The sequence below is a fragment of the Lycium ferocissimum genome, chromosome 8 (genome assembly GCF_029784015.1).
Source record: "Lycium ferocissimum isolate CSIRO_LF1 chromosome 8, AGI_CSIRO_Lferr_CH_V1, whole genome shotgun sequence".
NCBI lineage: Eukaryota > Viridiplantae > Streptophyta > Magnoliopsida > Solanales > Solanaceae > Lycium > Lycium ferocissimum.
Genome location: NC_081349.1, coordinates 19,710,499 through 19,726,640, shown reverse-complemented (window position 1 = coordinate 19,726,640; position 16,142 = coordinate 19,710,499). Strand labels below are relative to the sequence as shown.

Below are 16,142 nucleotides of genomic sequence, written 5' to 3'. Positions count from 1 at the left end.
TTATATTTTATTGAGGTATAATATTATATATACATAGTATAATTCATTTTTAGAGGTGATGTACTTTATACATAGTATAATTTAACATAGATTATAATGGTATTAATGTTATATATAACTGGTATAATATTATATTTTGGAAATACTATGTATATTGATTTAACCTTTTGTGACCTTTTGATCGAAAAATATTTTTCAGTTGAAAAAATACCATGTATATTTGTGATTGAGATATTATCAAAAACTCCAAAAATGTTTGTATATCATGTTTGGATATTTATGACTTTGTGTATGTCTTGTATATGTTGTTTGTATATTTGTGTATATCTTGTATATGTTGATTTTATATTCGAGTATATCTTGTATATGTTGTTGGAATGAAGATTCCCAACGGTTATTTAAGCAAGAATAGCTGTTGGGCAAATGGGCAAACCCCAAAAATGACTTCTTTTTTTTTTTTTTAATTTTTAATTCATTTAAATATAAGTGTCAAATATTATAAAAAGTTGAAAGTGTGATGCAAGACTACATCGATAATTTAAAATAAAATTTCAAACTTAAATTGATAACACTGTAAATTCCAAACATACAAACTTGAACGACTTACATTGCAAAATCAAATCAAAACAAACTAACTAACATTGCAAAATGAAAACATACAAACTTGAAAGTTGAGTCTTGAAACTTGAACCTTGAAAGATCAAAATTCAAATTCTAACGAAGAGTTGCATATGCATTTGGGTGTCTCGGACCAAAGTCTTGACCGGTCCGGACATATGGTTCATAGTTTGTAGACAAATTCAACATCAATTCGTATCTTTTTCTAATTTATCATAATACCTCCACCTTTGATGCACTCGTTGAGCTAGAGGGGGAGGATTGTCATTATCCATTAAATTTAAATTTTGAAATTTGAACTTGAAAGTTGGAAGAGAGAGAGATTTAGATGAGTAGGAAATTTAGGGATAGAGGAGATTAGGGAATTGTGAGATAATATGAAGAAAAATGAATGGTATTTACAGATTGAAAATAGGGCCAAAGAATAATTTAAGGAACTTGATGGTTAAAATAAAGTTGGCAACAACTAGATTTTAAAGTATCAAACTTAACAAAACTTTTAGTATTAGAATTTTTTTTTTAAAAAATAATTAAAACCCAGCCCGACCCCTTAACTAAAACCCGGCCCGGCCCACTTAGCCCACTAAGTACCCCTACCCCCGTAGGGGACTGGGCCGGACACCTTTTTTTCTCCTCAAACCCAGCCCCCAACCCGGCCCAACTCGAAACCGGCCCCATGTGACTCGAATTTACATGGCCCGGCCCAGCCCGACCCAATTGACAGGTCTATCTCAAACTTATTAGATCATGTGTCTAATTAATGGGGGACGTCATATGATATAATAAAGGATTAGTTTCATATTTAAATAGTGTCAAGTCCCTTATTATAATTTAATTAATTAATTACTTTTTAGCCAAACAGTAGCCTAGCGTATATATAAAAAGCAATTGATTATTCACAAATAATTTAATTGAGTAGAAAACATATTTGTTGACAACTGACACAAGCTGATTTATGATTTACTTGTCAATAGTCCATCATCAACATAAGGTGTAACTAGTCTATGATCGTTGGTGAAGTGGTTGAGCGTTTACAACAATGGAGAAATTAATTGGAGATAACAATGGCTGAATTGGGTAACAATGACTGTGAGCTATGAGCTTTTCATCTTTAGGGGGTGCTTCTCTATGAAAAACCTAGAATCTGCATCAGAAAAGGGATCTGAAGGGTAGAAAAACGGAAGCTTTTGGAGGGAAGAAAATTAGTTTTTATTTCTAATATGGGTTTCTTGAAACTTTGGGGTAAGAGACTATTTTGTATTATTCAAGACTTTGAGGTTTGGGGTGTAATTCTTAATACTTTAGGGATGAGAACTATTTTGTGCTTTCAAGATTTTGGGGCTAAAATTTTGAAGGCTTTTAAACTAAATTTGCTGATGTCATAAAAAAGAGATATTCCGCCAATTTTGAAAATTTACCTTGTAGTTTTCCAATTGAAGACTTAAAGAGGTCTTTTTGCCAAGAGACCTAAGTATCATGTGTGTTATGGGTTATCAGTTGTACGAGAGGGCAAATAAAATAAGCTAAGAGCCTGTTTGGATCTTTTTGCCAAGAGAGCCAAAAATCATGTGTGTTATGGGTTATTCGGTTTACGGGATGGCAAATAAAATAAGCTAAGTAGAATTTTGTACAAAAGGCATTTTAAGCACACCCACTTTGGGAAGGTGACTGTAGTACTAATTTATATTTAAATTAATCTACACTTCACCTCCAGTGTGTGGTTAGAAAGCCAATTTTGATATTAACAAAAAGTTACCTTAATTGAACCAATTTACCGAGTTAATTATATTTTTGTCCCTCCACTAATATTAAATTAGCATCTCCATGAAGAAATGAACGTCAGATATATGCGTAACTCCTTTTTAAATTTAAATTAAAAAACAGTTCAACAAAAAGGTGTAGGAGGTTACTTGTGAGAAAAATGATTAGAAGATCTTAAAAAAAGATTTAGTTTTATACACCTTATATATAAATTAACATTGTAGGGATGAAAAATAACAGCATTAATTTAAAGAAACCCAGTGACTTGAAGTTCTTAGCTTATAGATGATGTGAGGTGGCTCCCAGAGTTCCCCCAAACACTTCAGTAGGCACATTAATAATAAAATACACCCAATGAAGTGCTCAGAAGAACTCTAGGGGAAACCTGACTTTTATTTATTTATCTTCCATTCCTAGTGTTGACAGGAAACTATATATGATGATCTCTATGTATTGGAAAATTGCCTATTTATAGAGAAGCCAAAGAATATAATGCATGTGGCTAACATGGGTAGTTTAACGATATATAGTAATTTCCTTTCTGACAGCAAGAAAACTAGGAAAACGCATTTGGCCAGATTGAACCTGGTCACAATTGTGGGTTGAATTCAAGAAATGGACTCATATTTTGTAACAAGTGATCACAAATCTACCTTTTGTAACATTTTTGTTAAAGTTTCTGCTCGACCATACTCTTACTATATGCAGGAATATTCTGGCAAAATATATATCCTAGCTGTTTCAATGAACAAGTGAAGTTACACATTTTGAATTGATTCCAAGCATTACAAATTTTGAATTGATTCCAAGTATAATGACAAAAAAAATCTAATACGTACCTTTTGCAGCCGAGGAAAGTAGTGCAGATAAATTATAGAAAAGTAAAATGATAACTTTGTCTCTTTTGATTCTCATCCTTTATCTAGCCAGTAAGTTGGCCTAAATTCGAAAAACCACGATCTTTTCCATCCATTTCTCTTACTTCTTCTTTTTCTTTCGACTGTACCTAAGTGCGAGAGTTAATTTCATTGATGGTCACTTAATTTTTACTTTATCTCATTAAAGTTACTAAAATATTTTTTGTAAAGAGAAAGTGATCATTCAACTTTGCCCAAGAATCATAAAATGTCATTAAACATTTTTTTGTAACAAAAAATTCACTCAGCTTTACCTTCTTTATTATTATTTTTTTTATTAAGTTTATTCCAGCCACCCAGGATACATGCTCCCGAGGTGGTGGTCAACTTTACCTAAGTATCGTAAAACGTCATTAAATATTTTTTTGCAACAACAAAAGTGATTTAACATTGTCTAATTATCATAAAAAGACACTTAAATAAGGCAATGAAGTAGTAGCAAGATCAGGTTTCCCCAAGAGTTCTCTCAAATCACTTCATTGAGTTATTATTCTTTCGCTTTTCTAAGAAGAAATGTACCCACTGAAGTGTTTGGGGTGAACTCCTGTGGTTATTGGGTGCTGTCATAGCTATTATATCTCGATTAGTTTATCTGCACTTCGACTATTTTAACTATATGGCATCAGATAATTCTGCCTACCTTGATATCTGTTGTGTCAATGCATGGACCATAATAACACTTCCAGCATTATGTTTGTCAAACGTTTGCTTTTTAGTAATCTCTTGTTTGTTTATAATTGCCATAGACCTGTAAAGTTAGAAGGCATATATAGTTCATTGGAGCATGGAATTCATATAAATTTTCCTCTCACTTCTTCAATTTACATGTTTTCTTCAAATTAGGGATTGCTTTCCTCGCCTTTTTTCCTCTTAATTCATCTCATTAACAATTTTATTGGGCTAAAACCATCCATAGATATTCTTAATATGGTGATATTGACCGCTTTGGACAAAATCCCCACGATTTTACTCAAAATGACTCACACCATTAAGAGTATCACTACACCTTATATGTAGTTTCTTTTCTCTGCCAATGTAAGACTTTGTTCCAAAAGTAAGAGCATAGATTCGTTGAGATTTTGATTTCTTTGCTTCCAAAACCATTGGCAAACGAAGGCAAAAGAACTTTTGCTTTATTAAACGATCAATGTATTCAAGATGGGAATTTTCTTCCATTAGACCCTAACAGCCTCTTTTTCTTAAATAATATAGGAAAAAACAAACGCCGTAACCATCATCAATCCAATTAACCAGTGCTCATAACAATCAATCTAACAACTAATTCAAATAAAAAAACATATATATGTACTAGCAACAGTAAAAGTAAAATGTATTATTATCAAACCAATAAATTCAAATAAAAACCATAGGCCAAATAGGTGGCCCCTAGATTTGCCAGAATTTTTTATTTAGACACCTAAGGATTTGCCATTATTGGTAGGAGTACAAGTTGGGCAACCAATGTTCCTCTCTAACCAATTTTTCATGCAGTTGAAGTGAAAAATATGCTTGCACGGCATCTTTATAATTGGGGATCCTCCAAAAATACCTTCATCGCATATTTTGCAATTCTTAGTGGGAAGAGTTCTTGCCATGGCATTCCTATCATTCTCATTTATTTGCTTGTACCTGTGTGACATATCAATCTTAACACCAAGATTTAACACGTAACGATCTTTAATAAACACTAAACGATCACTATGTTCATGTGCCAATTGAATTAATTCATCGACAATCACTTTGCATTCGAAGAGTGGAAATTGGAAACTTTTTAGCCGGTCGTGTATGGCTAGACGAGTCTTTTCTGGGTTCTTGAAATATTGAGATTCCATTGTGATGCATGTTGAGATTTGTGGAAGTTCACAACTTCTCATCTTTTTACCAGAAAGATTACGCCAAAGATGTTCTACTTTGCAAATCAACTGGATTTCGACTAAGTCAAAGGCAGGAGGAGGATCTTGGGAATTCGTGGGTTTCATTTTAGGCCACCCAAAGGTGTAATGCAATTTGCACTCTTCATAAGCAAAAATCTCCATGCTAAATTAAGCTGACAAAAGATTGTTAGGTGGGTCAGGAATTTATAGATATTTTAATTCTAAACCTTTTCTGAGAAGGATTTAAGTGTTTTACTATAATTAAACCTACTTGGACTTGGTTTAATAATATTAACAAATTTAAGGTTATTCAATGATGAAATAAAGGAAAAAGAATTATGTCCGTGCAGATAGATATGGTATGACTTTATTTAATATTCTAGTTTAAAAATTAATTATGAAAAAAGAGTATGGGATAACGCTTTTAAGTTCAACTAATTTGGACTAGATTAGGTTTAACGAAGTTAGACTCCTTTGACGTTTGAAAAGGGAAAAAGATTAGGCCAGATATTATATAGGCTTTTGCGTTGGGATATATAGTTTGCACTTTTGTCTCTATTTTGTGCTGGTCGTTAATTTTGTCTCTCATAACAAACAATTTTTTCGGGGGTATAAGTTTATATTTTCAACATCATCTTTTTAAAAAAAAAAAAAAAAAAATATTACATAGGGGGTTATGAACGACAAATTAAAGAATTCGTGCTATGGGTTCCGCTAGGCATAAATTTGATTTTGAAGGGCAAAAATTAAAGATCAGCCCATTTGAAGGACAAACCGTGCAATTGCACCTTTAACGTGGGTACAATTTTTTTGTTTGCAACCTATCGTCTTTTTAAAAAAAAAAAAAAAAATTACATAGGGGGATAAGGGAAGGACAAATGGGTAAGGGGATCAGAGACGGATCCCAAATTTGAACTATATGGGTTCAAACTTAAGATTTTTAGCATTGAACCAATTATATTTTTTAAGTTAGGGGTTCATATATATTATTTATTATAATTTTAATAGGTTTTTATACATAAATTTATGCTCCGTGTTGAAAGTTAGGGTTACATACAATGCTACATATGCCTCTGAAGGGGATTACAATGTGGGGATTTGAACTCTGACTAACAAATTTACATAACAATTGTGGTGAAAGTTTAGTTTGAAAATATGACCAAAGTGAAGTTATTCATAAACTAGATCAAATCTACTAACCTATCATCTTATCTTTGTTTCTTCTTCTTCTTTTTTTTTTTTTTTTTTTTTTTTTTTTTTTGGTTTGTTGTGTATTGGAAATAATTATAATTTCTACCTCAATAGAATGTTTCGAAGTCATTACTCTCTGCCTCCTTTAATTTATTTGACTCTCCTATTGATTTAATTTAAGGATTTCAGTTGATCACAATTTTGAAGCATACCAGATTTGAGGGAAATATGAAGTTTGAACACGTTAGCCTCTAAACTCTCCTAACTAAATTTGGTCTACTATCGTCCAAAGTTTATCCGGTAAGAAGTAAAGGAAATAAAAATGAACAAATTGTTTGTTATCGACTTTAATTTTCTTCTACTAATCAATATTCAGATATCTTTTTTTATCAGTAGTATTCATTTTCAGATGTAATTAAACAACCAGCACATATATATATCCCACAAGAAAAAAGTTGATTGTAAATTTGTAATAGCTACTCCTCAAGCGTCTTTCATCTCCTTTATAAAGCGACTTCTCCGCAATTTTCTATCTCTTCAGCAATTTTGATTTAAAAGCATAAATATTAGTAATATCGTATACAATAATGTTGAAATTAAATAAGTCAAAAGAAAAACTATAATTCGTCTTTTAAATTTACATTTATATGGATATTTACACCAAGTCTGAAAATCAAAAGTTGTTGTGTAATTGGTAAATTGTTAACTCCTCGATAACTTTAGTACTACTAGTGTATAATTTATCTGGACCAGCTTCAATAACATTGCCAAAAAAACAAAAAAACCGAGTAGAAGAAGTCAAATGGAATTGAAAATACTTTTTTGTTGGACATTTCAAGGTGGCATCTCGAAAGTGCCGCTATGGAACGTCCAAAAAGTCCTGGCGACCAGAGTGATCAGCTTAGGCGAAAAAAAAAGAGCTGTTATGCTAAAAGGAACTCGCCTCACGCTCCCCCTTTTCTGAACAACTTCTCTTCTTCTCTTCTCGTTTTCGGCGATGGCCGGAGCCGATGGGCTCAACTGGGACACATCTAATGAATCTCTCCTGAAGCCGAATCCCAGTGTGTGTGAATTCTCTGAATTTTGCTAAGTCGCTGTTGGCTTCTAAAACACCGGTACCCGCTAAACCTAATTTGATTTTCCGACCACCGGAAATACATAAGGGCCAGCCAGCGGCATTTTTTACTCCACAGGAGGAGGAAGCTCCAGCTAACGTTTGTCGCCTGACTATCATTGGTAAATTCTCCCATGGAAGTGCTGCTATTGAAGATATAATAAGGGATTTTAAAGCTAGATTTCCGTTGCGGGGCACTATCATAATCGGCCATTACAACCCTAAGCATATTTTCTTGGATTTCTCAGAGGAGGACGACTTTAACAACATTTATTTTAGAGAGAAAATAAATATTCTTGGTTCCCCTATGCGACTCATGAGATGGACAAAAGATTTCAACCCGGAGGAGGAGACCTCCTTGGCACCGATTTGGATCCATCTCTCGGAGCTCCCCTGGCATTATTACAACTGGAGCGCTCTAAAGAGAATTACAGCTCCGGTTGGAACTCTTTTGACGATTGACAAGGCTACGGACATCAAATCGAGACCCAATTTTGCCAAAGTTAAGATGGAAGTTGATTTGGCAAAACCCCTTAGGGAGTTTGTTTGGATTGGAATCAAGAGTGTGGATGGTATTGAAAAATCTGGATTTAGACAAGTGAATAAGTGATAGAATATGATTATGTACCCGGTTTTTGCTTTATTTGCAAACACCAAGGGCACAATGATAATCAATGTTTTATGAAGAAGCCTGCGGATGAAGGGAAGACGACTCATCCAGCCCCTGCCCTTGCTGGTACTACACAGAATAATTATGCTACTAGTGAATCGAGTGGAAGCAAGTATGATCCTAGGAGGACGGAACAGGTTCCTAAGGCTGACCATGCTAAGAATATTGCTAACAACAACGAGAACAAGATCAAACTTTCCCAGAAAGGTTGGAATGTGAACAAGAATAGGAAACAAGCTGATTGGATGCCAAAGAAAAATCTGAAAAGTAGAAATGTTCAGAAACACCCTCAAGCGGAGAATGAAACACATAAAGATGTAAAAGATCAATCAAGGACTGTTGTAGATGTTCAAGGTCCTGAAACCAATCGAGGGTAATTTTCTCCCCTTTCAACAGGTGATGGTATTCCCACTAAGAACTCTTTTTAGCAATTGGAAGATGTTAATGTAGATCTGAACAACAATAAGGACCAAGGAGATATTGTCATTGATGGAAAAGAAGTTCATGAAGTAATCAACAAAACTTCTATAAAATATCTAACCAAGATAATCAAAGTACCAAAACTTCTCTAAAGACTAATATCACTCCCCAACAATTGGAACGTGGAAAGGAAGATGAAGCAGTGTCTCAATCCACAAGTAAGAGCAAGAAAGAGCAGATGAAGAATCCGTCCTTCTCAAGCCATCAGGACGAGCAAACACCCCTAAAAGAACTTAAGAGAGATCCAAAGGTATTATGATTCATGAAGGCAGTCAAGGTGTTTCAAATTCTGAGGAAAATTTTAGTATGAACTAAAAAACGCAACCCGGAGAGAAACAAGTAAACAATTCAAGGATTTTAACTGAGTCAACAGCGAAGTCTAAGGAACAACCTAAAATCCTTGAAGCTCCACAAGTTCAAATAAAATATATGAATGGTATTAGTTTGTTTGTAGAGCTTAATTGCAATGAGGATATAGATGTAGCCTTTTCACAGAATGAATCAAACCAAAAAAACAAAGATGAAGGGGTACATGAGGGAAACGAAGAAATCTTTGAAGACTCAAGTGGGTATAAATCTAGCCTGGGTGAAGAACGGGGCAGTGACAATGAATATTTTCATGAAGAGGAGGAATATGAAGAGTGTAACTCCACTGATGAAGATGAACTACTTAAAATCTTTGCTCCTAGGACTATTTGGCATGGACAGGAAAGTGAAGATGCTATTATTCAACAGGAGAATAAGCTCATCATGACAGGCAACCTCTCACCGAGAGGCACAAAAAGAATCACCACTGCTAAATCTAAAACAATGATAAATTCTGGTCATGTCACAAGGGCTAAGACTAAAGCCTCTCAAACTGGTGCCACTCCCTCAAATGTTTTTAATGATTAATACAATCTTGTGGAACATTAGGGGGATCAATTCAAGGGGAGCTTTTGAAAGGTTAAAGTTCCTATCCAAGATCCACAAAATACAATTCATCTCTATTCAAGAACCATTTGTGAATTCTAGTAAGATAGAACAGTACAAAAAGGGCCTAGCTTTTGATGGTTGTTTGGCAAATTGTAATGGTAAAGTATGGTTTTTCTGGGCAGCTGGTTTCAATTCTACAGTAGTCATGGATGATGAATAACAAATTACTTTGAAAATCTCCAATACTACCACTGATGAGGTGTTCTTCTTCATCTTTGTGTATGCTAAATCAAAACATCACCTGAGAACTCAATTATGGAAGAGTTTGAGAAATTGTAGCAGTCTTATCCAAGGACCTTGGAGTATTAGTGGAGATTTCAATGTCATTATGAGTCCGGAAGAGAAAAAAGTGGTAAACCACATAGGATAGAGAAAAGTTGGGATTTTATTACTTGTATGAATGATTGTGGCATGGTGGATGCTGGTTACATCGGGCTCAGATTCACTTGGTGCAACACAAAGGGCAAACCTCACTGAATTTGGAAGAGGTTAGACAGGGTTTTCTTCAATCATCAGTGGACAAGCTTATTTCCCAGAAGTGACATAAAACATTTGGCTAGCACAGGTTCTGATCATACACCTGTGTCAGTAAAGTGTTTTGCTTCAAACTTTCAGGGGATAAAATATTTTAAATTTTTACAATTTTGGACTGAACAACCAGAGTTCAAAAATGTGGTTCGGGATGCTTGGGATATCCAAGTACAAGGAAACAACATGAGGAAATTCCAACTCAAACTCAAACATTTGAGTAGGAAACTTAGTATTTGGTCCAGAGAACATATTGGCAATGTGTTTGATCTTGTTAAAGAGTGGGAGCTCAAAATGCAGAATTTAGAAGCTGAGTATATCGATAATGACATTGATGATCATAGAGAACAGGTCCCAGGTTGAACATACCAAATGGCTTAAGTTTGAACAGTCCATCCTCAAGCAAAAAGCTAACATTAGATGGTTGGATGAGGGAGATGCAAACACCAAATATTTTCATGCCATCATCAATGATAAAAGGAGGAGACTCAACATTCAGAGAATTCAAAATTCGGAGGGGTAGTGGATCAATGGTGAAGATGAGATCTCCGAGGAGGCTGTTAAACATTTCAATCATTTGTTCCAGGAGGAGAATGAGCCGGATCTTCAATATATTGATTGTTTGGACCAGGTTATTACTCAACAGGACAATATCATGTTATGTGCCATCCCAGAAGAAACTGAAATCAAGGAGGCTGTTTTTGCTCTAAGTCCTAATAGTGCTCCTGGCCCAGATAGTTTTGGAGGATCCTTTTATCAAAACTGTTGGGATATCATCAAAGAGGATCTCGTAAGAATAATCTAGGATTTTTTCAACGGGGCTGAACTAACCAGATTCTACACCAGCACATGTCTGATTCTTTTACCAAAAGTGGACAATCCTACATCCTTCAATGAGATGAGACCTATTAGCCTCAGTAACTGCTCCAATAAAATTATTTCCAGAATCATGAGTACAAGGTTGAATTCTCTATTGCCAAAAATTATCTCAGAAAACCAATCTGGTTTCATTCAGGGAAGGTCAATAACTGATAATGTACTCCTGGCCCAGGAGATCATTCATGCCATTAACAAGAAGAATATGGGAGGTAATGTAGTCCTCAAACTTGACATGGCTAAAGCTTATGATAGGGTCAATTGGGATTTCCTCCTGGCTATTTTGCGGAAGTTTGGATTTGCTAAAAAATGGGTTGACCTGGTATGGAGATCTATTTCGAATGTATGGTATTCTGTGTTGATTAATGGAGTTAGAAGAGGCTTTTTCCACTCCACCAGAGGGGTAAAACAAGGAGATCCCTTATCTCCTTCTCTGTTTGTACGTGGAGCAGAGGTTCTATCCAGATTGCTGAACCAACTTCCATTCGTTCATCATTTCAATGGATTCAGTATGCCTCCACAAGCTCCTATTATCACACATATTGCTTATGCAGATGATGTAATGCTCTTCTCCTCTGCAACCAAGAAATCTCTTGAAGCCATTAAGGGTCAACTTCAAGCATCTCAAAAGTGTTCTGGTCAACTTATCAATATTCATAAAAGTTATTTCTTGGTAGGCTCCAAAGCCACCGCTAATCAAATTTTGAGAATCAAAGAGGCTACTTGTCACACCCTTAATCCGATAGGGTGTGATGGGCACCCCACCCTTATCTAGAGCCGAGCGAACCCGCTGACTTTCGTGACACTCTTAATCATACTGGACCCTTAGCCATAACATAAATACATAACGGAAGTTTTTCGAAAAATCAAATATGCTTTTCATCTTTTTCAACCCAAATAACATCTATAACATGTAAAGCTTATAATACAATGCGTATTAATACATCGGCTTATGTAGTCGCTTACATTACCGATATCTTATACCTACGACACTGTCTGCAAAGTCTCTAACACGGAACATGAAACCATATCATAATACTCTGACTTGGCTGCACTCCGGAGAAAATGGGGCTCGCCAATCCCGCTGGAACATCTTCTGCTAATATCTTTAGCTCACCTGGGTGTACCTGCGTGGCATGAAACGCATCCCCCGAAGAAAGGGGGTCAGTACGGAATATGTACTGAGTATATAAAGCATGAAACATAATAAGCGGGATCATACCGAAGTAAAGAGTACTGAAAATCATAAGACTTGCTTTTGAAAACATGTACCATGCATATCAATGTTATAAACTCATCGTAAAAACATATAGCGTGTCCCGGACCTCTAATGAGGGACTCAGTAGTAAAATCATCATATATATACACATATAACGTGCCCCGGCCCTTTGACAAGGGACGCGGTAAGTAAAATCATATCATCATCATGCATGCATATACATATATATACATATACCGTACTCGGCCCTCTAGTGAGGGACTCGGTGAATAGCGTGTCCCGGCCCCGCTAGCAAGGGGCTCGGTATGCCATCCTGGCCACCATCTCCATATCACCATATCATCATCATATCATATATATATAACGTGCCCCGGCCCTCTAGTGAGGGATGCGGTGAATAATGCAATGGAGTTGCACGAATACGTACCCGGCCCGGGACTCGGTGAAAGATACATTGAGGCTGGCACGAGCAGAGTAGTGACATACCATATGCTTATAAAACATCATCATAGACTCAATGAAGTAGTCTAAACGGAATGTCATTTGAAAATCGGACCATAGTTATAGCAAATATCTTGCGGACGTTATTCGGAAACATAGCATATATCGTAAACGCATTAACAAAACCATAGGGATCATAGTCATATGCCAAACCAATCCGAGTCCGCCTCGGAAGGTTACGAACATTATTCACTTTTGAACTTTCTACGAACAAATCGAAGCGATCCGAGCCTTTCTGCGAAAGTTACGGACGTTCGTAGTTTCGGAATCGTTTAGGAAACAAACTCTTTTGAAAACAACTTTTATGCAATCTTTGAAATCCATTCATGCGAAAACATAAAGACCATAATTTGACTACATTAAGAGTATGAATATCAAGAAACAAATATGGATCATAAACATGCTCGGACCGCAAGAGTAGAATTACCTCGGAGTACGTGTCATAACTTACTTTTCACTAAGACATGCCAAAGAAGGAAAGGTTGAGCTTTACATACCTTAGCCGCTTCCTAAGCTAATCCGAACTTGCGTCTTGACTTCTCACGATCTACAATAATGTCGTTAGGTTATCAAACATTAGCCATAACACTTGAGAATCCAATTCCAAATTAACATTTCGTCTACAAAAATTTCGGCAGCATTTCCCCTGTAACTTTAACATCCCCGAGAATTCAACTCGGCCAAATCAACAACAACCAAACCAACAACCATACTAACAATATCCATAAGTGATTCAAAATGCATTCTAACGTTAATAATTCCTTTCTACACAATTCGACAACATTTCAATTATATTCAAATAAACTACATACGCCCAATTCAATATCAATGCTCACATATTCGATTACTAATCCGCAACCATTCACACATGATTTAAGGACATTCCAAACAATCCATACGATATTCAAAACAACCCAAACCATAGGCCATTCCACCCGAAATCTTCCAACTACATTAGGAACCCCAATAACACATTTTCTTCTCCCAAACCCATAAACTATATCAATAATTCCATACGTTAGCAACATCATTTTCATCAATTCAAGCAATTGTATTAAAATTACATTATATTCTAAATCAGCCCACAACATCTACGACTTCCATTTGAGCCATCAAACTTTCATTTTCATCACATTTCCCATAACACAACAACCAAAACACTACATAAAATTAGTTCTACACTTTTACATGACATTACACATGCACGGCCAAGCACACACAACACCATATTTTTATGAACTTCACTCATCTCCACATATCACAACATGTACCACTCACCCACAACACATGAAAGAGGATGGAATCCTTACCTTTTCCCTTCAATTCCTCTTCTCTCGGCTAGAACACTCTTTGCAAGAATCAACGCTTCTCTTGTTCCAACAACTACTCCACGTTAACGAGAACCTTCCATTTAGTAGAAAGACTAGGAGAAAGGAATTTTTCATGACCAAAATTCGGGGCCATGTTCGGCCAGCCCCTATGGCCGAATGGTGCCCTCTCTTCTTTTGTTTTCTTTCTCTCCACTCTTCTTGAATTTTCTTAAGGTGAGGATGACTTTGTCACACCCCAATCTTGATTAGGGTGTGATGGGCACCCGACCCTTACCTAGGGCCGAGCGAACCCTCTGACTCTTATTCCATGCGTAAATTTTTTTTTTCCTCTAAGTCAAATACATATGACAAAGCTTACTAAAATATTCTTTCTGTTGCTTTCCGAACAATTCGAATTTGTAATCGTATATATAACCCGTATCATAATACAAACCGACACTTTGGCCTACGAAGCCAGACGACTAACTTCGGTACCCACGACTCGTCCGCAAAGTCTCTAACCGTAATCGAAAATCCGGCACGTGTGCTCGACTCGGCTACACTCCGAGTGCCAAATGGAGCTTGCCAACTTCGCCGGAACATCTTCTATCCCGGCTTTTATCGTCGGGGGTGTACACGCGTGGTACGAACGACCCCCGAAAAGAAGAGGGTCGCACGAGCAATGTACCGAGTATGTAAGACGTGAACAAGAAACAACATAGTAAGAGTGGAGCATATCATATAAAGAGAGTATTCGGTACACATGAGACATATCATGGGAAGTCGATTCGTACATATGAAGCATGTCACGTATGAAATCGTAACCTCGCGTAGTAATAATCGTATGGAAACATAGACCGTATCATAGGATAAGGAGTAACCGTACATGTGAGTGCCACTCGGGGCGGATGCCATGCATGCTTAGTGCCGCGGAACGTGCAGCCCGATCCACATACATTCTTTGCGCGGAACGTGCGGCCCGATCCATATACATTCGCGGAACGCGGCCCGATCCATATACTTTGTACTTCCGTTTTCTTTGAAAACACTTTTATTTCATATATACGAAAATAGAACATGTCTTATTGCCGAGGCGTCGGCTCCGATCCATTTAACCATGTATCCCGCGTCCGGACGGTATCATATCATTCTCCAACCGATCGGTGGCCGCGCGTCTATAGCGCCGGCCCTTTTTCCCCATCTTCCCCATATACATATACATATACATATACTTATACATATATCATGTCATAGTAAAGATTTATGAGAGCCCAAGGAAAATCATGTAACTATCGGAGTGACATAAGGTCGGAAACCTCCGATTGTATTATGAAATAATCATGGGCGCTTTATCTCACCCCGAAAGAACTAGTAATAGGGCGAGACTATCAACGGAGAGTGACATCATGAGAAATCATAGGACAGAGCATAAGGCATCATAGACGTCAATTCATAGACCTTGAAATCCGTAGAACATAGTGTCACCTTCGTATTCACATTGAATCCTTTACTTAGAAATCTTGGTCATGGAATCATTTTGGTCATAATTGATCGTAAGCATATTCTCTTTTCTACATCATCGTTATCATTATTGCCATAGAAGTATTCTCGTTGGGATAAGTATAGTACTTGTCATTGATAACGAGAATAGGGATCAAAGGTTTCTTTTGGATTCGAGAAATTTTCGTGAGTAAGTCAAGCGGAACAATAAGGAAAATCCGGAAACAATGGGCCCACCTCGGGTCAAATGAGGCGGCGTACCAAATTTACATATGTTACATGTCATGGCATTGCTTGTAGGGTTTTAGATTAGTCGGGTCCTATTTATGCGAGTTCTAGAGGTTTAGGAAGCTTTTTCGCATTTCACACAATTTCTAGTTCAATTTACCGAATGAATAGTAAGCGATTTCAATCTCGGTTTTCTAGGAAAGGAATTATCCCGAGGCCCGTGTTCAAGCCTACTACGTCTACGACATGCCAAAGAAGGAAAGTGAAGTCTTACATACCTCTTTCCGCTCCTTCTGCTACTCCAAATCCAAGTTGCAAATCTACCAAAATCTACAATTTGGTCCTGTTTACCAAACCTTGATTAGAAGCCTTTAGAGTTG

The 16,142-nt window shown here is 36.5% G+C and overlaps 1 protein-coding gene across 1 annotated transcript; it reads right to left on the bottom strand.

Annotated features, from left to right (window-relative positions):
• Nucleotides 1–4,705: 4,705 nt before the first annotated feature.
• On the bottom strand, nt 4,706–5,332 carry LOC132066106 (uncharacterized). Its single transcript, XM_059459491.1, has one exon. It carries the CDS (start codon nt 5,330–5,332, stop codon nt 4,706–4,708), a length of 627 nt encoding a protein of 208 aa, XP_059315474.1.
• Between the last annotated feature and the right edge of the window lie 10,810 nt (nt 5,333–16,142).